Source organism: Carassius gibelio, chromosome A1 (genome assembly GCF_023724105.1).
Source record: "Carassius gibelio isolate Cgi1373 ecotype wild population from Czech Republic chromosome A1, carGib1.2-hapl.c, whole genome shotgun sequence".
NCBI lineage: Eukaryota > Metazoa > Chordata > Actinopteri > Cypriniformes > Cyprinidae > Carassius > Carassius gibelio.
Genome location: NC_068371.1, coordinates 38,839,402 through 38,865,124, shown reverse-complemented (window position 1 = coordinate 38,865,124; position 25,723 = coordinate 38,839,402). Strand labels below are relative to the sequence as shown.

The 25,723-nt window shown below is 35.6% G+C and overlaps 2 protein-coding genes and 2 non-coding genes across 6 annotated transcripts; 2 read left to right on the top strand and 2 right to left on the bottom strand.

Annotated features, from left to right (window-relative positions):
* Positions 1-1,784: 1,784 nt before the first annotated feature.
* LOC128021111 (CRACD-like protein) lies at positions 1,785-14,452 on the bottom strand. Of its 3 annotated transcripts, none has more exons than XM_052608065.1 (11): positions 14,352-14,452; positions 7,806-7,870; positions 7,333-7,489; positions 7,114-7,243; positions 6,787-6,948; positions 6,610-6,663; positions 6,297-6,521; positions 4,216-5,428; positions 2,947-3,251; positions 2,497-2,578; positions 1,785-2,371 (listed from the first exon to the last, which is right to left on the bottom strand). In XM_052608065.1, the coding sequence occupies exons 1-11, from the start codon at positions 14,402-14,404 to the stop codon at positions 2,211-2,213; spliced, it is 2,607 nt and encodes an 868-aa protein (XP_052464025.1). In that variant the 5' UTR covers positions 14,405-14,452; the 3' UTR covers positions 1,785-2,210. The 3 variants fall into 3 exon arrangements, with proteins under 3 accessions (XP_052464025.1, XP_052464015.1, XP_052464034.1); XM_052608055.1 differs by having other exon boundaries at positions 1,785-2,374; positions 14,352-14,451; XM_052608074.1 differs by lacking the exon at positions 14,352-14,452 and adding an exon at positions 13,540-13,640 and having other exon boundaries at positions 1,785-2,374.
* Positions 14,453-14,597: 145 nt separating this feature from the next.
* LOC128021128 (testis-specific gene 10 protein-like) lies at positions 14,598-24,539 on the bottom strand. Its single transcript, XM_052608088.1, has 17 exons — positions 24,451-24,539; positions 24,234-24,367; positions 23,992-24,147; positions 22,703-22,882; positions 22,369-22,446; positions 21,097-21,248; positions 20,876-20,991; positions 20,185-20,339; positions 19,935-19,990; positions 18,266-18,434; positions 18,074-18,184; positions 17,808-17,993; positions 17,421-17,588; positions 15,632-15,834; positions 15,422-15,526; positions 15,072-15,254; positions 14,598-14,945 (listed from the first exon to the last, which is right to left on the bottom strand). Exons 2-17 carry the CDS (start codon positions 24,312-24,314, stop codon positions 14,915-14,917), a joined length of 2,130 nt encoding a protein of 709 aa, XP_052464048.1. The 5' UTR covers positions 24,315-24,367; positions 24,451-24,539; the 3' UTR covers positions 14,598-14,914.
* Positions 15,983-16,055, top strand: trnar-ccg (transfer RNA arginine (anticodon CCG)). The gene has a single exon. It is a non-coding gene; the product is annotated as a tRNA-Arg (tRNA).
* On the top strand, positions 17,043-17,115 carry trnaq-cug (transfer RNA glutamine (anticodon CUG)). The gene has a single exon. It is a non-coding gene; the product is annotated as a tRNA-Gln (tRNA).
* Positions 24,540-25,723: the final 1,184 nt, after the last annotated feature.

The window sequence follows — 25,723 nt, the reverse complement described above, 5'->3', positions numbered from 1 at the left end:
ATGTAAAAAACCTACTTTTGCGAACTAGTCCTAGGTTTTTTACCCGATCGGAACCAAACCACTGCAGTAATATTCTGTGGACTCTCTAGATCAATAATTATCAAAAAAATGTTGAATTTTGTACTTTGGTTAGCGTTAAAGGGGTAATTAAGAAAAGGGGTGTGGCCAAACATACCCCAAAGCCTATAAAACCTAAACGAAAACTCTAAACTTTATGAAACTTCGGGAAAACATGTATCAGGTGACTCTTAACAAGCATGCAAAGTTTCATGGAGATCGGACCATAGGAGGCGCTATAACAGTAGAAAAGGTCTCAAAACACAAGATTTATATGGTAAATGGCCTCAAATTGTTTGAAAAGGCTCATATATTCACTCAAAAACACTAGATCTTCATATCATATGATAGACCTCCTCATTCTGAACAACTTTGCCTTTCGGACCAATGTTGTCAATAAAGCTGTTAATTAAATATTCAAGATTATTTCAAAAAGTTACTTTGGCATACTAGTGATAGGGTTTCAGATGAAAATCAATAAAACCACTGAAGTACAATTCTCTAGACTCTGAAGGTCAATAATTATCAAAAACATGTTGAACAGTTGCATTTGGACAACTATAAACCAGTAATTTTATAATATGTTATTTGCATAGTGTACACAAAGGCCTATTAATACAAACAGAAAGCCCACAAATTATCAAAACTGTGTAAAATAATGCATAATTTCATTCTAAACAAGCATGCAAAATTTAAGAGAGATTGGGCAAAAAAAAAATAACAACACTATAACAGTTATATTTAAAAACACAGTGTTGCTTGAGTAAATGCAATTTATAACCACTAGATGGCAGCGGGAGACCACTAATGGGCTCATTCAGCTAGTTAAACAGTACTGTTTTCATGAATTCATGCCAAAACATTAATAAATTAACTGTTATAACATTTTAAATATCATTGAATTGATGTTTTCCATTTTGTTCATACAGATGTATCAGTTTTTACAATTTTGCCACATTATGATTACAGTTTAACCTGAAAATGACATCTAAACTCTGAAAAAGAGAAGACTTGCAATAATTTTATGTCACCTATCACTTATTTCAAATACCTATATCTGCAACAAAATGTGTGTGCATGTATATGTGTGTTTTTGTGTGTGTGTGTGTGTGTGTGCATATGCTTATAGAGTATACATATATTACTCTAATCATTTACTTTCTGTGTTAGTGTCTGTCTGATAGCCTGTTCTCCATTTTGGATGTCTTTAAATGTCATCAGTGCATCCAGGTTGGCTCTGACCACCTCAGATGCCTTAAATGCTTGAACCCCGGTAAAATGCTGCTTGCAGCTTTAATTTACATTTTACATTTACATATCCAAAAAGTTTCAGTCTTTTAATTGCGATTAATCGCGATTAATCGCGATTAATTTTAAAAAAATGTGCGATTAATTAGTTCATTTTTTTTAATCGATTGACAGCACTAATATATATATATATATATATATATATATATATATATATATATAGTACAGCACTGTGGAATTTTTCTTTTTTGTGCATTTCATGAAATTACGACGGGTAGGTCGAAATTTAGGAAATCAATGTTGAGAAATATATATCAAATAATTAAAATGCAGGTAATATAACTAATTGTCACCCTAATTGAACAGAATGTGAATCCACTGAGCTCCTCTCACTCTTGTAGACCAGGTATAATGCTTCCACCAGAGGGCGGTGTAAGCATCATGTTCTCATAAAGTAGGCAGGTTCAAAGCTTGAAAAGTGTTTGTGCAAGATTGTATTTTAATATGCCACTTTGATATAGTGTTATATAATGCAATGACTTGGCCCACTTTATCTACTAAACATATGTATACACTGTGTAACTTCATAGTTTATTATGACTGTTTCAGATTCAAAAATCAGGTGTTTTGATGTAACAACAAATTACAAAGATGTTCATCTACACATATACATGTTCTTCTTTCACAATTATGCATATAACAAGGCTTGATCACTAACAATATTACAAACATCTGTGTAAATCTGAGTCACATCTAATTAATGCAAATAAATTCTAATTAAAAATAATCGACTAGCATACAATCGATAATCTATCACACTTGACATGTAAAAACACGCACAGTATTACATTCATTCATTGTAACATTAGGTATTGCACCACTTTATCAGTTTATCACTGCATTTCTCAGCTCAATTCTAAAGTTTTGTCACTCCAAGCTAAAGACTTTCTCTTGGCGAGCTCCATCCAGGACGGCTGAGCTCCATCTGAGCATCGCTGCTGCTGCTGCTGCTGCTGAGAAGAGACGTCTGTTGAGGACGATGAGGCTGCTGGAGGCACGGTAAGTGCTACTGCATTGGAACACACAAACACACACACACACACACACACACAAAATTTCAATACCAAATGGTAAATCTTTGAAGAGGGAAAATAATACAAACATCTAAAAATGACAAAAGCAGTGCTTTACTTTCTGTGGCATTGTTAGGTGAAGTGAGTTTTGCTGCTTTCTTTGTTGTGTCATCTTCTGCTGAATTGTTCCTGCCTTTGTCCTGCAAAGAGTAAATAATTCATATTTCATTGTTTCTTATATTATTCTGGATGCATTACATTATAGTATATTATATTATATTATTATAACATATGAAAAAATACAAAAGATTTGTGTAATTTAATATAATTACAATATAAAATCAAATACTGTTTTTAATATGAAGGAGTTTTCTGTATTGATTTTTCATTGTGTTGTGCTTTAGGTTTCTGACAGAATTTTTTTTCCTTCAGTGTAAATATTCTATTTAATACACAGTTATGAAGTTCAGAAGGCTGTATTATATAGTTGGTAGAGAATAAGCAATAAAAGGAAGAAGAAACCCGCTGATTAGCTAAATGCGTTTTGCACTCTCCAGTCACATGTTACCTGCCAGTCGTTTGTTCCACTAGGTGCTGGTTTTGTGGGAGGGCTCTGTGAGGTCTGTAGGCTGGCTGCTTTCAGTGGATGAAGCGAGGGGGTCAGTGGCTGTGTTTTAGGCTGTAAGGCTGGTTTGGGAGGCTGCGCAGGAGGAGCCGTTGGAGATGTAGGGTGGGCTGGTGACTGATTTGTGGCCAATCTGTCCAAGAATGGCTGGTGTGCTTTGGTCTTCTCCCTGGCTAGACTCATCCAGCCCGGCTTAGACACAGCCTCTTTACACGCTCCTGTTGTATTTTGAATAGATGCTTTTCCATCTGCAAAACAGCGCTCTGTTTTATTAAAGCATGGACATATAAAAACAATCATATATTTCACTTTGGTCTCTGAAATGGTTGATTTGCATAACTCTGATTACTTTTGGACAACAAATTTTGTTTACAGTTTCCTCTGTGTTTTGATTGACTGATTTGGCTGTGCTGGTATTTGAATAAGGTTTTGAATGAGGCCATCTATTGTTATAGTTGATGTTATAGTATCAACAATTTCAGAGAAAACCACTGTTAAATGGCACGTAAACAAACAGTGAATGGCTGCTGTATATGGTTGTCAGACTCTTACAGTGTATGTTAGCCTTTTTTCCAGTATATAGTCAAAACTCACTTTATACTAGAAGATGCTAACACAATTAGTTACATTTAATGCTACTTGAAGTGTACTTTTGTATGGTTTTATGCTACTGTCACATTAGCAAATTGAAAAATCAGAATGCTATTTATTTAAGAACACTTTTGAGGGATTCTTAAAACAAATCGGCTCTTTCATAATTTTAATTAGGCTATTTTAGTATCGAGATACGGTTAAAGTTTTTATCAATATATTTTCATATATTTTTATTTCATATTTTGTTTTAATTTCAAAATTCATAACTTTATTCAAATTTCTAATAACATTGTTGTGTGTTTTTGTCATTTTATTATTCTTTTAACATGTCTATATAGTTTATTTCCATTTAATTTTAGTTCAAAGTTACTAAATGAAAATGAGAAATGATGCCTTGGCAACTAGCTGAAAAAAAATATAATTAAATTATTATTATTATTATTATTATTATTATTATTATTAAATGATTTCGTTTTAGTTTTAGCTAAATAATAACTTTAGTTCAGTTATCTAGTTCATTGAACATTTACATTATATTTCTTTTGAGCCCCTTGAACTAAAATGTTGAGTGAACAAATTTAACACATATAAAACAAGAAGAAAAACATGTGCACTCACTGTCTTGGGCAGCAGGCGGAGAATCAAGTTTCTGTGGATCTAGTTTTTTACTCTTGGAATTAGTTTCTGCTTTCCCAGCATGCTCTTCTGAGACTGCTGTCACTGCATTAGACTCTAAACTGTACCGTTTGGTTTCATCCTTGATTTTGGAAACCTCTGAGCGATATTTTAGTGACAGAGAGGTTGTGCGGAGCTGCACCCCAAAAGCATTCCCCTTGTCTTCAGGTTCCTCTGTTTCCACATGTTCTGCAGCAGCGTCTGCCTTCCTAGGATTGGTTCCTGTTATTGGTTTGGATATAACAGGAGGTGGTACTTCTCTATGAAAACTGCTCTTTGTCTCTTGCGTTTGATGGAGATGATTCTGGAGCTCTGTTGGTTTTGTCTCTCCCTCTTCATCTTTCTGTAACTCTGGATTGGGTTTGATGGGTTGTGTCTTGATTTCTGGAGAATGTTTCAAATGTCCCTCATTCTGCTTTGTCTCAGTGCTTGCTTTGGAGCGATGCTTTGCGGATGCAATTAAAAATAAGGATCCAGCGTTAAGCATCCTGCTATCCAGTTCAGACGCAGTTTCAACACCAGCTTCCCAAGGTTTTGTTGAGGGCTCTGCTGCTCCTTTTGGAGACGGAGGGCTACTTATATCTATTTTGGGCTTTTTTAAGTGAGGCAGAGGTACGGGATGTCGTCTAAATGTTGATTCCCCTTGGATGTTGTCATTTTTATCTGTGCCAGACACATGATTCTCACTTGTATGAATCTGGATATCATTTATATCTTGTGTCTGGAGAGGTGAATGGGCTCTTAATGACTCTATTCCTCTTTGTGGTGTTGGAGATTCTGGACGTCCTAAAGGTGATGGTGGACGTGATGAGATCAAGCCAAAGGACATAGGCTGCAAATAAAGAGGATTTGTGGTGACTCTCCCTTCAGTTTCAAGAGACTCTTCCGACTTCAGGATTTCAACACCCAGAGATGGGAGAATGATTTGAGTTCTGTTAAGGTTTAAGTTCTCCTCCTGGTCCTGTGCTGACTCTGCAGGAGTCGTTTCTGTAGGTTCAGGAGAGCTGGGTTTCTCTGTTAGCTCCAAAGACGGAGAAGAGTACAAGCAATGGTGCACTGTCTCAGTGGACGTCGTGGTTTCATCGTCTTCCTCCTCAGACAGAACGTTATCCAAATCACTGATGCTTTCTGAACGATGTCTGGGAGAAAGAGATACCTGGGAAAAAGAGGTTTTTTTTGGTTTGTTTAAAATTAGCATTGACTAAGTATTTGTAACTTTTTGCAGAAGCTATCAGTGGTCTTTGTGTTCTCCATTTGTACCCCTCGCACCATGTCCAATTTAAGCTTTACAACAGTAGTGTCAAAGCTTCATGTCGTCTGAGATTATTCAGTACCAATGGACCAGAGTTATTATAGTATTATTTATATACTATTATAGTATTTATTAATATTTTGAATTAGCTTTTCAGTTTTTAATTTGAGATTTTATCTCATGTGCTTTTTTTATTTCTATATAGATTTAATTCATTTTAGTTTGATTAATTTATGCATTTTAAATGTAAACTTATTTCAGTTTTAATTTAGGTTTTTCATCTAATATATACAGGTGCTGGTCATATAATTAGAATATCATCAAAAAGTTGATTTATTTCACTAATTCCATTCAAAAAGTGAAACTTGTATATTATATTCATTCATTACACACAGACTGATATATTTCAAATGTTCATTTCTTTTTATATATATGTATATTCCAAACTTCATTTTGATTTATACATTTTTTTATAGTTTTAGTCAACAGTACCTATAATGTTTATATAAAAAACTTTAAATGAGACTTGACTTGAAATGTTAAAATATATATATTTTACTTTAGTTACAGGATACAATAAACACTATTAATAGTGTTTAACTGTAAATAATTATAATATAAGCACTTGCAGTGTGCACAGCATCATCGATCACAATGGGAGTGATCTAGTTTTTACGAATCCAGTGTTAACGCTGTGTCAGATGAATTCTTTTACAATGACTTTATGCTCTTTAAATCTGAACTAAAATCTACAAATACAGCTTCATCTTACCGCTGGCCCTCGTTTTCCCCTTGTACTGGCCCGTTGGTTTCTTGGTTTGACTGACATGCGATGCCGGGCAGCTGAGTTATCCAACCCGGGCATGTAACTTGCAGGGCTACTGAAGTCGACTCCTGCAGTGGGCGTGGTCGAGCCAGAGGCGGGAGAGATGATTGGCTGAGGGGACGGTCTGGAGACTGGGGATAGAGGCCTTGATGATGGCTGGAAAGGATCCCCCTGGATGAGACAATATTTACTGCTGTCACATATAATATATATTTTTATCATTAATATTATATGTTTTATTATTATACATGAATAATACCTGTTCCTCTTCTTCACTTCCCGTTCCTGCTAAACTCAGAGAGCTCAGATGTTTCTAAGATTCAGGATACAGTGAGAAAAATGGCATTCGGATTCCATTCATTTACACTGTACAGTAGATACTGTGTGTACTACATGTTTTTCCTCACCTAAACTCAAATCTCTAATGTTCTTTTACCTTGTAAACTGCTCCTTGCATCACTCGCTCATGGAAGCACGTCTCAGGTGGACTGCATGGTAAACCATCGTCCTCTGAAGTGGCTCCTGAATCCTCTATACGTTTCCCAGGAATCAACATTGGAGGAGGACCTAGATGTAAGTTCTGCTGCTGTAGTTTCAACTGCCGAAACAAAACATGACCCGCATAGAGTTAAATAACCCCCTCAAATTCAAATTTAACAAAGCACACTGATAGAGCATAATAAGAGTAGCTCAAACAATCTAAAGCCTTTAGAACTAAAAGATTTGCACGCTTTTGGTCTCTTCACAAACAGCATTTCCTTACTTGTAAGGCCTTAATTTTGCCATGAACGTTTTCTTGTGAAAGGACCCGGGCTGGTTCTGTGGACGGGGTCTGTTCAGTAATGAAGATGCTATCGTGGGAAAGCGCCCTGGAGTTGAAACCCTGTGGGAACCTGCGGATCAGATTCAGTAGGTTTGTTTTATTAGATGCTCTCGTGGCTTATTCCTTAAACTGATGGGACACATCACATCAGCCACTTACGAAAACTCGTCTTCAGAGTCGTAGCCTTCCCTTCTGTCCTCTGGAGCATTGATATCACTAGCGGACTGGCTTTGCTTATTCAGCCCTTCGCTTTCCTTTTTCTTCAGTTTCCCAAAAAGACGCGTCTTCAGCTGCTTAAAGCGTGACTTCTTCCTCCCTTTTGAAGAGACCAGAAATCAGGTTTGAATGGATTTACAGAAATAAAGATTAATAATATCATGGGAAGGTAAATTGGTAAAGTACAGTCCAATTTGGATCTGACTGATATTATTTACAGCATTCCACATTAGTCGTTTAGTATCAGTGTCTTTGGTGCTGTTACAGTGACATAACCATAGGAGTTAATGGAGTTTAGACACTGCTAAGTATTGTGTTTAAAAAAGGTCTCTTGTGGCCAATTTCATTAGTATTTCTTGTGAATAAACCCTTGAACAGAAAACATGTGAATGTATTCCAATAGAATGTTCACAAACCTGAGAGTTCCTCTCCGCTTTTGTAAACTTCTCCAGAGCTGGAATCCATGTTTTTATCTGCTGATCTACAGTAGAAGGGAAAATAACTATCATTCACTTAAAAAAGAAAGCAGTATAAATCTCATCAAGTGTGGAGACTGGACAAATGGAATTAAAAAGCAGACTTTCTCCAGAATGTTGCTCATTTGTGTGGAGGAGTGTCCGCTGCACGTCCTGGTTTTATAGCAGTAAACATCAGATGATCACAGGTAACTGATACACCCTGTTTGCACTTTAGTACATCATTTCCTGTGTTCAAAGGTTATAAACCCTGTTCCAAGTATTTGGTAGTTTCTTCTGCAATGCCCTTATGCACTTAAGGAAAAAGCTGATTTGCTCCTTTTTTCAGTTTAAAGGTATATATACATGTGTGTGTGGTTTAAGAAGTCTCTTATGCTCATCGAGGCTGCACTTATTTTATAAAAAAAAATTAAAATAATAATAATAATGTTAAATATTTTAGCAGTTTAAAATAACGGTTTTCTACTATATTATTCTTTAAAATATTATTTATTTCTGTGACGCAAAACTGAATTTCCAGCATCAGTACGCCAGTCTTCAGTGTCACATGATCCTTCAGAAATCATTCTAATATAATAGTCACGTAATCATGTAATATAATATTATTATTATATCATAATTTTTATCAATAAATAAAAAGTTAAAAAGAAAAGCATTTCTTCCTTTTTTAATGAAATAAATATTTTTATTAAGCAAGCAAAAAAAAAAAAAAAGTTAAAAAGTGATTAATGTTTCTTTGGAATGTTTTGATCAAATGAATCCACACTGTAAAAAATTTCTTGTTGTTTTTACAAAAACTTTTTGGCAGCTGTGGTTGCCAGAATAATTTTGTAAAAATACAGAAAACTGTAAACACATTTACGTCAAAAACTGTTAATTTTACAATATAAAGCTGTAATTTACAAACAAGAAAATTTGAATATAAACCAGTAAATTCAACAACACACAAAATTAAATCTGTTTTGTACCTTGAAAATACTGACAACCACCATAATAATAAAGATGGTACTGTATAAGAGAAAGCCACATGAAGTATCAAAGCTCATCACAAGTAGCTTCACCACAAGCAGAAGTATATATTAACATATAGAAGGTGCACATTTATGGAAACACAAAACACCATCATGGTAACACACGTGATACTTAAATAATGCAAAAAACTTTCATTAAGCAACAGAAGATGTAACATAAAGCTCAAATGTACATAACTGATAACAAGAACTATTTAAAAACATGATTATTTAAACAAAATACTTTCAAACGTGGAGTGTCACGCAGGGAATTCTGGGAATATCAGTTTACAGTTTTAGACTGTAAATTATACATTGATTAAACCTTGAACCTTGGCTTCTTGTATGTATATGTAAATAGCCTAGTTGTAAATGTGTACTACTATGTCACACTACCCAAACTATTGCTTACGAGATTGATGACGAAGATGTCATCAATCACATGCTGATCTCTTTTCTTTTACATTGGCAAACAGCATCTGTTTCATCCTGTTGGGTTTGTCTTACTTGCAAACCACAGATTGTGCAAACGTCTCCTGTGTCTTTTTATTTGCTTTGTGTTGTGATATAATCAGTGGCCTCTTGTAATACAAATGCAGCAACTTCTAAGGGAAGGTAGGTAATTCACTCAGGCACCAGTTGCCTAGTGACACGAGTTTTGGTGAATATTAGATTGTGTCTACCTGCAGCCTGGGAAACCAAGCCCTGGTCCAAGCTCTTAGAATTCATTAACCACACACACATGCCCTCAGTTCTCAGATTTATTCTTCAGAGTGCTTGTACAACAGTATCTTGACATTTACTGTCGGTTTAGTTCATTACACTCCCAGTATCTCATCCACAGTTTAGATCAGTAAACTAAACCATGCTAGCTAGTTAGTTCTGTGTGGTTGCTAGCATTGCTATGCAGAATTTAAGTCATTTTCAGTGGTTTTAACACATTGCTGTGTGGTTGCTAAAGTGTTTGTGCTTACTATGGGTGTGTGCTATTACGCCAAATTGTAATACTTAGGATTTAATACCCTATTCCCAAATATGAGGAATAATTATAATGATGCTAACAATGCTAATAAAAACAAATATCAGTTTGTCTTTTTTCATGCCTATAACTTTATTCTGTTGTTTCTTCTGATGTGTGTGTGTGTGTGTGTGTGTTCAAGACCTAAAATTAACACTCGTCAAGTGCCAAATGCGAGTGAAAATCACATGGCAAGTCCATGTAACAGTGCCAGTAGCGCTTCAATGCACAAAAACACACACAATTGTCAAAATGCATGTTTTTGTTGAGTTACCTTAACTACGTAGTCGTAAATGAGTTATAAAGTTATAAATGACTGTAAAGATTTGGGAGAAAATCAGATATGCATTAGGTTTTACAGAGACAGCTCTGATTTTAAAGTGAAATCTGCTGATTTTATTGATGTATATCAAGGAACAAAAGAAAGAGAAATCCTTAGAATGTTCTAGTCGCTGATTGCATTTTTTTTAGCTTGAATAAAGATTAATCTGTATAGTTTATGCATATATAATATAGTTTATGTGAATATTGTTTTAAAATCACTTGTTAATGTGTTACGTTATTGTAGTAGTAATAACTGCCTGTTTTTGCAAAAAGAGTTTCATGGCCAGTAAAAAAAAATCTTTGGCCGCTAAATTTTATCGTGCCACCGTCCAATGGCAGGAGTGGCCAAAAGTTAGTTTTAGGCCCTGTGTGTGTGTGTGTGTGTGTGTGTGTGTGTCTAAAACCATATAATGAGATGGTTGTATAAAAAACTTAAGCAGTCAGTTCCAACAATGTTTTACGTACATGGCCGTGCATGACATGAGCGTTAGCATATACACACACACACACACACACACACACCTGCTATTACTGTCCTCGTCCTTAACCAAACAATCTAATGACAGAAGTACCAATAAGCCCTGTTGTTCTTGCTGTCTAATATCAAAGTCATAAAGCCATGTAGCTCTGAGTGTGCAGAGGATGACAAAAGTGCTGTACGTTCATGTTACGCACTAGTGGTCAGGATTAGAATCAACACAACACTAGACAATTGACTCTTATTTAACCAAAATACCAATGTTATGTAATAATAGAGGAAGGCTAGGGCACCAAAGACCGGTGTTCTACGTCTTCATCCTGCAGGTCACATTTATGAATATCAATGTGTTTTACATATTAAAAGCAGAAATATGGATTTATTGGCTGCTAAGTAATGGGGTCTGAGAATTCAGCTTTGTTAATGCAGGAATAAATTACATTTTTAAATATCTTTAAGTAGAAAACTGTTATTTTAGCTTGTAATTATACTTCACAATATTACTTTTTGCTGTATTTAAAAAAAAAAAAAATGCCAACCCCAAATCTTTGAACATTAGTGTATATACTGGGCTCTGAATTCTAAAAATACATGTAATGCTTAATTTATCCTTTTGCTTTCCACAGAAGAAAGAAAACCTCACAGTTTTAAACTAGCATGAGTTAATGATGACAGAATTAAAATTTGAGGTGAACTATTCCTTTATATTATTTTCTCTCTATTTGCATACACCTTCCTGACCTGGTCAACTTTTTTTGAACTAAAAAAGAAATAAAAATCCCTCTATAGACTCCACGATCTGTAGTAAAAGCTCTTACTGAAGCATCTTTGTCGTCTGTACGAGTTAATAGTTACAGAAGACGGATTTAATAATTGCCATGAAAAATGGCAGGTCAGTTTCTGAAAAGGAAAATGATCTGAACACCATATCGCAGGAAGAGCATTCATAGTGGTTTAGAATTTGAATAGGCTGAGTTGAAACTAGGCCATGGCTTTTCACCAAGCTACAAATGTCTCCTAAAGACAAAACCCTGAATCTTAAAGTGTTTAACTATTACAATGGTATGCACTTGTACGTTTTGTGTACTGTATTTTTATTATGTTATAATGTGTATTACTTAAATACTGTTTACAGTGAATATATTTTATATTCTGTACATGGTGACATTTTAAGACAAAACATGTATATTGTGTTATAACTACATTACTGCAATGTTAAAATCACATCCCACCCACTGTGTAGTTAGTTAATCTTAAAAAAATGAATTAGGTAAATATGATTAAAAATGTAATTTAATGCATTAGTTGTGTTTCCTGTCCTGTTCCAGTACTGATGTAAAAACTGCTGGTTTAAGCATGCCAGGTGCTTATTTTTTATTTGCATATATGTGGGCCAGAGTGCACTGAAACAGATGCTGATTTAAAAACTAAGCAAAATGCTGAAATGTGAATGTGTTAATATGAGATGTATAAAGTTGACTTATATTTACTTCAGTGCTTCCTTCACATGAGATTGGAATTATCATAAATATCCTAGTTGGAAATTGTACACGAACTGCCTCTCAAGTTGTATTTATGACTGGGAAACTGGGAAAAAGATTATTTTGATACCTGAGCTTCTAGATTGGACAGGCCAGAAAATTCACTGTATTCACTGTAAAACTTTATTCATTTTTCCAACAACTTATGAATTGCTCTCTCGTGCTGTTAAGGTCATGTGGAGTTACCTGGCATCCTCCATGATTCCTATTATATCCGACAACAAAGCATTCAAACACAACAAACGTGTAATAACAACTTCAAAAGTGCGAAGAAGGAAATTTCAGATAGCACATGAAGGCAGCATGAGTTTTAATTTATGAGGACATAGAGGCTGTTTTTTTTGTGTGTGTGTGACATCATTTCCTTTCCACTTTGTTTGCCTCAGACAGGTTAGCTTACATTTAATCAGTGCAGGTGACACCGGAGGAGTTTTCCCAGAAGACCTTTTCAAACATAAGCCTTGAATCAATAGCTTACACAAGTTGCGAATGTCAACAAGTTTTAATCGAACTTTCAGGCTGCTCCTAAAGATGCAAAATGAATCCTTTATGAGCAACCAAAGAAGTGGGCAACATTATGACCTGTAGCTGGCAACCAGCTGTTTTGACCTAATGTAAGCCAACACCCTGAGACTGCTCCAGTAATGCCATCTCTCTCACTCCGGCGCACTTTCTCTTTTCTTCAGTTATGAAAGAGTCAATTCAAGTACCATGTTACCCAGATTGAGTCGAGATCATCTTTGTACACTGTACATTGTATTCACTGCATTCACTAAAATCCCTTGATAAACAACCAGCGACCAACAATGTGTTGTGATCATGTTCCCATGAAAACATTATATTTGAATGTTAAAAATGTTGCTTTTTTAAAATGTCTTAAAAACACTGTTTCTTGGGTATGCGAACATTTTATAGTTTTGGAAACATCATGGGAAACTTACTCTTGAATGTTCTCTGAACGTTATCAAACAAGTACCCAGCTAACAAAAATGTTGAAAAGATCCATAAATGATGCATAAATAACACTTTTGTGCTAACGTTTGAGCATATAAAAGAAATAACTCTGAACAAACATTCTATTAATGTTACAAAAAGAACATTTGTTTGCCGAAATTCATGCTAGCCTATGAAAGTTTACAAAAATAGCATACTGAACAGTAGCCAGGGCTTAATTATAGTACAGTACTATGGATTGTGTGAACCCAGATATTTGGCACGATACAAAGAGTGAAACGTCACTCCTGTACTAGTATTTTTAATATAAATCTAAAACATTACGAGAAACTACGATTTATTCACTCACTTTTATCCTTGAAGTTCCATATGACCGGTCTGTTTTCCTTTCATGACAGTGTTTGTTCTGCAAACATTAACTTCTCAACAGAGAGAGTGACTAATCTGCTTGAACATTAACTGTGTTTTGAAGATACCTGACCACTCCTAATCGCTGCTTTCACCTTAAACCAAACGACCTTTGGATTACAATCACCTGAACGTGAGCTACACACAGAATTCCCTTCCTAGAAAACATCCCACATCTGTTTTAGTACAAATGTACGAGATCAATCACAACACAGTCCCTTGATGAACAGCCGTACAAAAGGAGTTTTACTGTATGTAGGCCTACATAGCATCTTTAATTATACATGAATGTCTCTGTCGGTTGCTGATATATAGCGTTATGATACATAATACTGTGGGAAACATCTACATCCCTATTTATTTTGGATGGTAAAGTCATTAAAGTTGAGGGGCACTGCACAAGCCATGTACAGTAATCATGTGACTTATAATCATCTACTATCTAACTAAACACACTACCCTAACAACTGCTTGACATCAACAGTGAACATGCGCCTGATGCACAAAGAGTTATTCATTCAAAACCTGTTTCAAAATCAGACTTAAAAAAGATTTTCAAAACGATTTTATGCTGTTAATCAGGAAAATAGTGTGTTAATAATGTAGGAGGACAATAGTAAACAGTCAATTTTCCAGTTAGTCAGTTCACTGTTGATTCAGTGATGTCATTAGATAGATGATAGATATTTTCCGTGTATAAGATGAATATGAAAAGAAATATAATTACAGTAGAATCATTTATTGTTTTCTTACCTCTGCGAAATGAAGATGCAGAAGCGCGCACCTGCGCTTAGATCATCCGTCATACTCGCGCAGCTCAGGAGACTGAATGAAACTAGTGAGCGCACGTGATTGGCCACACCCACGTGATGACGACACACGTGGCGTGCTGAAGCGGACAGGTGCGCTTCTTCTTTTGAGCATCACACTGGTTACCGTTTGCTGTTCTGCTTGTCCTTTATTTATGTTTTTCAGTCAAGTGTAGCGATTATTATTACTAAATAAATAATACAAAAATAAAGATAAGGGGAAAACAAAACATCTAACTGATAAATAAGTAGTCTAGGAGTAAAATATGGAGAAACACATCCCATCCCAACACGGAAACATGGAGATTTTTATTCAAGAGGACTGGCAACTTGTACCATACAAAAAAAAAATGTCAATGTCATTTTTAGCAAAACTGTAAAAAATCATGGTAAACGTTTGATTTATTGAAATCAGAGATCAGAGCCTACTGATTGTCTTCAGAATTCAAGATATATGCAGATGATATGAATGAATGATGCCAGCAAAACTGGAGTATTGAGATCTTCTCAGTCATAAAAGTCCCTGAAAGTCAGACTCCTGTTAAAGAATAAATATATATAAAGTATTATAAATGAATGCACAAAATAAACAGAACAAAGCAATCAGCACTTCAATTTACTACTCATTTAAACCTAGAATGACATATCTACGACTGTTGCGCACCTGCCAGGGTAATGTGGCACAAGCAGTGGGTCAGGTGTGCTGTGATGAGAACGTTCTGGAGACCATGATCTGTGAGGACTCAGAGAGCGATGATGGGAAGTGGACAAGGAGCGCATAGTGGAGGAGAGGACAGGAGAAATAGCTGAGAGACCTTGCCTATGCAGCTCCTGTACTGCACGCTCCCTGATAAACATGGACAGGACATTCAAATCCTTAGTCTTTACTGTTCAGACCACAAATAATTAAATAAATAAATAAATTCAGTAATGGAACTGGAGCAACATGAGAATGAGTAAATGACAGGTTTTTACTTTTTGGCTGAACTGAACCCTTCAAAGTTTGTGTCTCACCGTTCAAAGCGCTCAGTGGACAGGTGTCTCTTGGTCATATCAAGATCTGCTTCCATCTGGGTTGATCGTGTCCTCAGCTGAGCCATTTCCCTACTCTGAGAACTCCTAGAGACAGGGAAGAAGACAGTAAGTGTGAGAAGAAGACAGAGGGAAAGACTAAAACAGCTCCTGTGCTCTATGAAATGTCATATGTGTATGTGCTAAACTCACACTTTGCTGTCAGCCATGCTGAGTTTGTCCTTGAGAATTTGTATTTCGGTCTGTCTTTCCTGAGAGGTGAGCTGCCTCTGTAGTTCCTTTTCTCGTGAAGACACCAGCAGGCTCTCCAAAGTCTGAACACACAGACGTTCACTGGCCAGCTGCTTCTGTAACAGCTCAATCTCAGAGTGGCATGATTCCAGCTCACTCTGCACCTGTATGTATAAGCACATAGACATTTATGTGATTTATTTACATTTCAGTTATATTTCATTTTTTGCATAAAAACAATGTTAAATTCATAAACCCCTGAAACATTTAAGAAGCTCAAATTCATAAATAGCAAATAAAAAAGGAGCATGTGACCCAGTGGCCTAATGGATAAGGCATCAGCCTCCGGAGCTGGGAATTGTGGGTTCGAGTCCCACCTGGGTTGTGTTTGAAAAGCTGCAAAAATTAAATGGTACTTTGTTTTAAAAAGACCCTTCTAATGTGCATTATGATTCTACAAAATCTCAAATTAATAATTAGCAAACAACAAAGGAGCATGTGACCCAGTGGCCTAATGGATAATGCATTGGCTACTGGAGCTGGGAATTGTGGGTTTGAGTCACTCCTCAGTTGTGTTTGAAAAGCTGCACTAATTATATGGTCATTTGTTTAAAAACAAAAAACTATTTGTAATGTGCATTGTGTTTTTGCAAAAAGCTCAAATTAATAAATAGCGGACAGCAAGATAGAATTGTGGGTTCAAGTCCCACGTGGGTTGTGTTTGAAAAACTGTAAAAAATTATATGGTAATTTGTAAAAAATAAAAAAATAAAAACTCCTAATGTGCATTGTGTTTCTCTAAATAGCTCAAATTAATACACAGAGGACAGCATGTGACCAAATGGCCTAATGGATGAGGCATCAGCCTCTGAAGCTGGGAATTATGGGTTCAAGTCCCACCTTGGTTGTGTTTGAAAAGATGTGCAAATTATATGGTAATTTGTAAAAAGAAAAAGAAAAAAAATCTCCTTCTAAATTGCATTGTGCTTCTGCAGAAAGGTCAAACTAATAAACAAGAGACCCAGGGACCTAATAGATAAGGCATCAACTGCCGCAGCTAAGGGTTGTTGGTTTGGGTCCCACCTGGGTTGTGTTTGAAATGCAGCACAAATCCTATGGTGGTTTTTGTATATATATAAAAAAAACTCTTTCTAATTTGCATTGTGTTTCTGCAAAAAGATCAAATTAATCAATAGTGAACAAATGGCAATAGACCCAGTGGCCCAATGGATAAGGCATCAACCTCCAAAGCTGGGAGTTCTGGTTTTGAAAAGCTGCACAAATTAAATGGTAATTTGTTTTTTTTTTAAAAGTGCATTGTGATTCTGCAAAAAGCTCAAATTAATACATAGCAAACACCCAGTGAGCATGTGACCCAGTGGCCTAATGGATAAGGCATCAGCCTCTGGAGCTGGGAATTGTGGGTTCGAGTCCCACCTGGGTTGTATTTGAAAAGCTGTGCAAATTATATGGTCATTTTTCAAAAATAAACTCCTTCTAAATTGCATTGTGCTTCTGCAGAAAGCTCAAAATAATAAATATCAAACACCAAGTGGCATAATGGATAAGGCATCGGCCACCAGAGCTGGGAATTGAGGGTTCGAGTAAAAAACTTAACTTAGCCAAACTTAATGAATCGCAAACAAAACCATGTGAAAGTGTTGTAATCCTACAGTTATACTTGTTGCCCTGACATCAAGTAGGTAATGTACAAAAAATGTACTCGTTATAAACCAATTTAAGCACTCACAGCTTCTTTTCTGGCGTCCAGCTTGACGCAGAGCTCTCGTGTTTTTTCTAGGTCAGTGTGCACCTGTGTACGCTCAGCCTGGGCCTGACTCAGATCTTCCTCCATGTGAATCATCTTTCGGTTAAGCTGAGACAGCTCACTAGTACAGCTCCGCTCTGCACTAAGTGCCTGGACACAGCAACAAACAACAAATTATGAGAGATTGATTTAACTAAAGCCAAGTTCACTACCAGTCTGAAGAACATTAGCTACAGACACACTGTATGGGCTTGCTACAATATGAGGCTTCAAAGACTTGATGAGCTTCAGTGTAGTAGTGAGCATCTGGGCTGAGTTGAGATATCTCCTGCATATTAACCAATACCAACATCATGATGGCCATGTAACCTGTTGCAGACTGCTCTCCAGGCTGTCTGCTCGTTCTTTGAGTCGAAGGATCTCTAAGTTTGAGTTGTGAAGCTCAAGACGGAGTTCAGTGACAGTGGTTTCAGCATGTCTTGCCTGCACCTCCCAGCTTTCCACCTGAAGTGTCACTTTCCTTTGAGACTCCTGCAGTTCTCTGCACTCACGCTCCTAAAGGGCAACAAACAAGAACAATCAAGAACAAACTACACAGAACATGCTTGTCATCTGTTTTGTTTAAATGACTCCACCTTAGCAGACAACATATCTTCAGTGCGTGCGATGTCAGCAATGTAAACTTGTACTTTTTCCTGCAAGTCTTCTATTTCCTCATTAGCTTCATCCAGCTTGAGCTGAAGAGTCTGACAAGAAATATAGAAAGTTGGAGATCTTGTTACCTTTTTTATTGCTATGAATTTGCACAGAACAGTTTGGTACAGTACCTGATTGTCCAGACATGCTTTGTCAAGGTTTTTCCTCAGCTGGCCGTTCTCCTGCAATGTGGCATCTTTGACTTTCATCAGTGTGCCCATCTCGTTTTCACAGTCTGACAGCTTCCTCCTCAGAACATCCAGCTCTCTTTCTCTGCCAGCTACGGTCTCCCTCAGAGCTCTGTAGACAGGAAGTCACATCATCATCACCACTAATTTTCATAGTCACTCATAAATCATTGTCAAAAGTGATTTAAGGAAATACAGCATGTTACATTTTTAGGATGTAATAGTCGTATTGAATACTAATACATCACAAACACTCGGTTTATATCCTCTAGATATTCCTGTTTTACAAACAAAGAGGAAACTGCACTACCATTCAAAATGAATTCATGAAATGAAAACTTTTATTTAACAAGGACACATTCAATTAAATTGATTAAAAGTGACAGTAAATATTGTTCTTTTAAACTTTCGACTCATGAAAAATGTATCATGTTTCCAAAAACAATGTTTAGCAGCAAAACTACTGTTTTCAACAGAAATGTTTCTTCACCATATTAGAATGATTTCTGAAGGATCGTGTGACACTGAAGACTGGAGTAATGTTGCTGAAGTTTCTGTTTTGCCATCACAGGAATTAATTGCGTTACGTATTAAAATAGAAAAGAAAATCTCTATAATATTTCACAATATTACAGTTTTATCTGTGTTTTTGGTCAAATGCAAATGCAGCCTTGGTGAGCATAAGAGACTTCTCAAATAACATAAATAAATATTACTTTTGGGATTACAGTATGAGCATGTACAGCATTCAATACTTAGTTGGGGCTCCTTTTTTGCATGAATTACTGCAGCTATGTGACAGCTGAAACCCATGTCTTGCATACGTCTGTGTGTAGTGGTTCTTGAAGCACTGACTCCAGCTGCAGTCCACTCTTTGTGAATCTCCCCCACATTTTTGAATGGGTTTTGTTTCACAATCCTCTTTAGGGTGTGGTTATCCCTATTGCATGTACACTTTTCCTTCCCTTCGCCTCTCTAATAGCCAGCCTCTTTTGCAATGACCTTTTGGGTCTTGCCCTCTTTGCGCAAGGTATCAATGGTCGTCTTTTGGACAACTGTGAAGTCATGATTTTGTAGCTTACAGAAATTGACTGAGAGACATTTAAAGGCCTTTGCAGGTGTTTTGAGTTAATTAGCTGATTTGAGTGTGGCACCAGGTGTCTTCAACATTGAACCTTTTCACAATATTCTACATAATTTTCTGAGATACTGAATTTGTGATTTTCCTTAGTTGTCAGTTATAAACATCAAAATTAAAAGAAATAAACATTTTAAATATATCAGTCTGTGTGTAATGAATGAATATAATATACAAGTTTCACTTTTTGAATGCAATTAGTGAAATAAATCAACTTTTTGATGATATTCTCATTATATAACTAGCACCTGTATACTATAGTCTAATTATGATACATCAACATTAGCATTATTCTTATACATGGATGGTGAACATAACACACTGTGTAAGGAAAAGAAAATAATACAGTAAGCTTTATTTTATACAGAACTGTAGTTAAGTCTCTTTAAAATTTGTAAAGAATCATTCATCACATGCTACACAATCTCTACACATGACTGTTTGTTAATCTGTAAAAATTAATAGAGAACTTACATTACAGTCGTCTCAAAATCCTCGGTTCTCAGTTTCAAGCTCCTAATGGTTTTCTCCTAAAAAAAAAAAAAAAAAAACTCGACACCAAGTTCAATTGCATTCAGTTCAAGTTTATTTGTATAGCGCTTTTTACAATACAAATCATTGCAAAGCAGCTTTACAGAAAAAGGGTACTAACAAACTGGAAAGCAAGAAAATGTAATGTACAACCAAAAGTATTTGTTTTAGTGTGTGAATGTAAAGGTAGTACCTTTTCACCTAGCTGGTCATTTGCTGTGCTGAGCAGATCTGTCTTTTTCTCCAGTTGTTCCTGCAGCGAGACTCTGTGCTTCTCCAGCTCTGAAACTGTATCCCGCACTGTGTTCATCTCCTCTTGAAGAGCAGTCACCTGCCACAGGAGATAGTCTGAAACACACAAAAGAAACGTGATGCCGTTATACACATATATTCCTTAAACACTACAATTATTGCAGCTGTCAAACTGATTAATTCAAAACATTCATTAACACACTACCATTCAAATGTTTGGGCTCAGAAACATTTTGTAATCATTTTGAAAGAAGTCTCTTATACTTACCAAGATCATTTATTTGATCAAATATTTTTCAGCATCATTACGTCACATGATCCTTCAGAGATCATTCTAATATTCTGATTTGTTGCTCAAGAAACAATTATTTTTATAATCAAAACTGAAAACAGCTGTGATGCTTAATATTTTTGTGGAAACCGTGGTGTAATTTTTTAGTATTCTTTAATGTATAGAACGTTTAAAGTAACGACATTTCCCTGATTAATAAAAGTAATAATTTCTCTAAAACAAATGTAAACTTTTGAACGGTATTGTATATTTTTGTTCTTCCCACAGCCCTGGCATATTTTCTCCTGATATCTACTGATTAATAACAGCACACATTAAAGGTATTTTCTGTCTTTCTCACCGTTCTTCTCATCCAGCATTTTATTCCTCTCCTGAGTGTTTTGTAGCTCTCCAATCCTGCTGGTTAGTCTACGCTGATTCTCACTCAGAGAGATTTCCAACTGATTATTTGCCACTCTGGTGTACACACACACACACACACACACACACACACACAAACTTTAAACCTACTTTCAGGATTGAAATCTGGACACATCTTGTTATTTTGGATTGCTGGTGTACCTGCGGCTGCTGCACTCATTTCTGAGGCGGCTGAGCTCTTCCTCACTGGTATTGAGTTTTCGACCAACTATTTGAACTTCCTCCTCCAGACTCAACATTGTCTCCCTCATCTGAGCGTGTCTGCTTTTCTGTTCCCCTCGCTCCTGCTCCAGCTGGGACACACACAAAACAATGACACTAGGCCATAACAATCACTCTGCGTGAAAATAACTACAGTTTATAGTATAGTATAAAATTATACAGTATAGTACAGTATGTTATACTATGGTACTATCGACATGATTTTCTTTAGGATAGCCCAGAGGAAATCTGTATTTATCAGAGTTTTCGTAATGCACATATTACACTTAAGTTTCATCTCAAGTAACCATTCTGACTTGATAGAAACAAAGAAATAAAAATTAAAAAAAAATGTTGATATAGAGAAAGAACAAAGAGACATAAATAAATGTGGATAGAAGTACAGACACATAATTTATAGAATTTGATAAAAATGTAAATATAAAAGACTGCTAACATGTCCATCTTCAGGTCATGGTACACTTGTCTTCTTTCAGCAAAATATTGACTGATTTTTATGAAGTAAACGTAAGAATAAGAATGTTGTTGGGCAATGCTGCCGTCAACAGGCAACTCGGGGAGACACACACACACACTCACGACCGATCTAAAGCACCCAAATAGAAATTTGTTGCCCATCCTCAATGGATAAGTGCCCAAGCAACACTGTTCAAAAAACGATGCCCCATGTATCATCACTTTAAGTATCAAAGTCATCAGTCATATTCGTATTGCTTTGCATTATAGGTTTTTATCCCCAACGATATTTGGGGCCATTTAAATATCATCATAATAAAATATATTATTGGAGTGACAACTGATGTCTAAAGTATTTATATTTTATGTGAGTAGCCTGTTTATGCTGCTATAAAGATCTCACTGATTTACATTACAAGCTTTCAGAATTTCATCTTCCTTTTTGTTCATGAAAATAACAACATCTGCATAAAAGGTGCTTTTTTTCTCCTCAATAATGAGCTCTATAAAAGCCTGATGTATCAAACATATATGCAAACTTCAAAAAAGGTTCAGTAACTGTTATAAAAAAAAAAGAATTTTTAATAACCAGCCTTTACAGCCTTAATACATCCCCATTTGTATAATTGAGCAACAACTGAGATCTCATTTGTGATTTTGCTTTGCTGCGAAATATAGTGAGTATATTATGTTCAATCTACAGCTGTCGTCATATAAATAATACAGAGCTCTTACTGTGAGTACAGCAACCTGCAGGTCCTCCACCCTCTGCTCCAGGTGAGCTCTCTCGCTGATGGCTGTCTCCTGAGAGATCTGAAGCGACGTGCAGTTCAAAGAGAACACATACACACATACACTCAGCAGGCTAAAAAAAGCACACCTCTCTCCTGGTATTATCGCTCTGCTCCCCAGTGAGATGACTCAATTTATTACTGTACTCTAGCACGTAAGTGATTTTCCTTTAGTACTCCTATATAACATCTTCATAAGATGGATACAAGCAAACTTGTATGCATACAAATGTGATACAGTACATGTATAGCCAGTGTACTCAGGCTGTTTCTCATACCTTGAGTCTTTCTCTAAGGCTGTCTCTTTCTGTGGTCATGCGGTTGAGGTCTGTTGTGGCCTCGTCCCGTTCGGCCTCCACTCGTTTCAGGATGCTCTGAGTGGTCACACTGCTCTTGGGTCCTCGTGAGGCCTTTGACATCATGACCTCCCGTCGAAGAGATGCTATCTCCTTTTGAGCCTGCAGGGGAAGACAGAGCACATATGACTCTGAAGTGACATTGTTTGGTGAAATACTGGTGCTATCTATATTGCTGAGTGCTTTCTTTCCGGTTAAGGAAAATATTTAAAAAAAGCTGTGAAAGTAATTAAGAATTAAAATTTTACCAAATTAAATAATTACATGTGTATTTATATTACGTATATTTATATAAAATATCCAAATATATATTCATTTGTTTAGAACAAATTTGATGCATGTACTTAAAACTATTAAGCTAAAATATTAAATAAATATTTTTTAGTAATTTAATATTTTAATCTATATAAAATTAAATAATTATTTTTACTGTATTAAAATATAATCTGGCAAATAATACTACTATTACAATATAAATACAATAATTTGACCAGTAGGATGCAAAATTCAATGCAAAAATAGTGTTATATAGTTACACTGTTGGTGTATTAATTGAATATTTTAATTAATATAAATAACTGTTTTACTATTTATTGTCGTTGTAGTGAAGCCTAAACAAATGCTTCAGATATTATCTGGCAAATTATACTACTAATATTTATATTATTTATTTATATAAATCTATATGTATAATTTATTATATACTCAATTTGATCAAAACTAATTTTATGCATGAGCTTAAAATAGTATGCTACAATATTAAGTTATTAATGTTTTATATAAATTTTATATTTTAATTCAAATCAAATTAAATAATTTTTACTGTATACCGTTACTGTAATGAAGCTAAAACAAATAAAAAATTATATAATCTAGCAAGTAATACTACTAATAAATATATAGCTATATATATAGAATATATATAAATATAATAATATGACCAAAACAAATGTGATACATGTGGTTAAAAAAATATATTGTGTAAATTATACGTTATGATATCTGAATCATGAAAAATCATTTTCTAAAATCTTTAATTCTTCTTACCTCAGTAACATGAAATTGCAAGTTAACATTAAGTTAAATATCAGTCACTCAGAAATAACCATGTGAGTTTTTTATTTTATTTTTATATATACTATGAGTGTGTCACGCTCAAAACAAACACAACAACCTGTCTGAAGAATTCTGGGAGGTTTGGTACTGTCTACCTGCTGGTAGTGCATTCTGGTCTTATCCCGTTCAGCTGTGAGCACTTTAACATTGGCCTGGATCTCTGAGAGGTGCCGCTCTTGTTTCTCCAACATGTTTTGCAGTTCATCTCTTTCTCGTAACACCCTCATTACCTCTGAATCGTACGTGCCACCCTTTAAAAATAGAGACACATAAAAAAGGAATTAGTAGAATGAAAAGAAATATCACTGATATGAATGCACTGATGGCTTGTTAGTACTTTAACAGGTGAGTGTCTGGTGGGACTGCAGTTGGTAGACGCCCCCTTGATAGGGCTGGTAGAGCGACGAGCCCTCAGCATCCTTCTCAGTGCCTCAGCCTCGTCAGCTGAGAAATAGAGAAATAATCTACCAACTGTAAATGTGAAGAACATCAACATGAACATTTGGAGATTATTGTTTTAAACATTATTCTTTCATTTCTGGCCCAAAACTCACCTTAACCTCCTGTTCACAGAGTTCAGGCTCCATCATCCAGGTTTGACGGTTTCTGGTGCCACCTGCTGGATCTACTACGTAATTACAACCTATAAAAATAAATAAATCTTCAATGTAACAACGTAAAATGCCATCTTTGGGGCATTCTATGTCTCGCAATTCAGTTTACTAAATTAAATGTTCAAACAGAAATTAGCAGAGAAAGGACTTTGACATTAGTTTGTGCTCTATTTTGGGTCCTATAAGAAAAAAAACGCCGACGCAGGTTGTCATAGCAACTGAGATACTACGTTTGAACGCCACTGAAAATGCGTCTCTAGTCACAATTACATTTTTAAGACCATTATGTATAACATTATAACGTATTTTACCGTTTTAATGATTATTGATAATTGTTGCAAGTCCCAAAATTCACTAAAAGTAAAGTATGCTTGGCACTGACACTAATGTATTTGTAAAGTTACACTGGAACATAAAATCATTCACACGGAAAAAATATATATAACTGTAAATTTGAACCTCGCAAATGCTGCATATGCATTCTGCTTTCATGAAAGACAACTCAGAAGACAACTTATTGTTTGTGTAAGTTAGCTTGTGTTACCTCTTGTAGTGGTTCTGGCAAATGATAAACGAGTGTGTTGAGGAAAATCTCAACACTTAAAGCTCTTCACCAAGAGGAGGGATAAACATCAACATTGACCAATCACAACACAGCATTGAACTGTCAGTCAATACCGTCAGAGAGACGCCGACCAATCCGAAAGTTCCTTTTTCCGTTTGCGTCCGTTGCCTTGACTACAAGCGACGAACGCTCAAGTTCAGTAGTTTTGAAGTTGAGATGAAGCAGTGAAGGGGAACCAGACGATTATTTATCGTCTACAAATACGATAATATATACATATACATATTTACAAATACGGAATACGGCAACAAAACATAAGTATTGTGTGAGAAAATATATCTATAATGGTTGAAATGGTATATGAACAAAAATATACATAGAACATTTTTAAAACTATGAATCATGTGTAAACTGTCGTAATTAAAATTGTAACTTTCACTGTGAAAAGTACGCTGTAAAATGAATTATCGAGAAACGGAAACGATTGGAGTACGTTTTCAAAGAAAGTAGATCAGTTTTTCCACCTCAACATTTCATGTTTAATTAAATATGTTGTTTCGTTTAATTTTAATTGTTTGTGAAATTTAACCGCAATATCTGCAAAAACTGAATTCCGTTTTTTCCCAGAGAAATCAGTGTTAACATCAG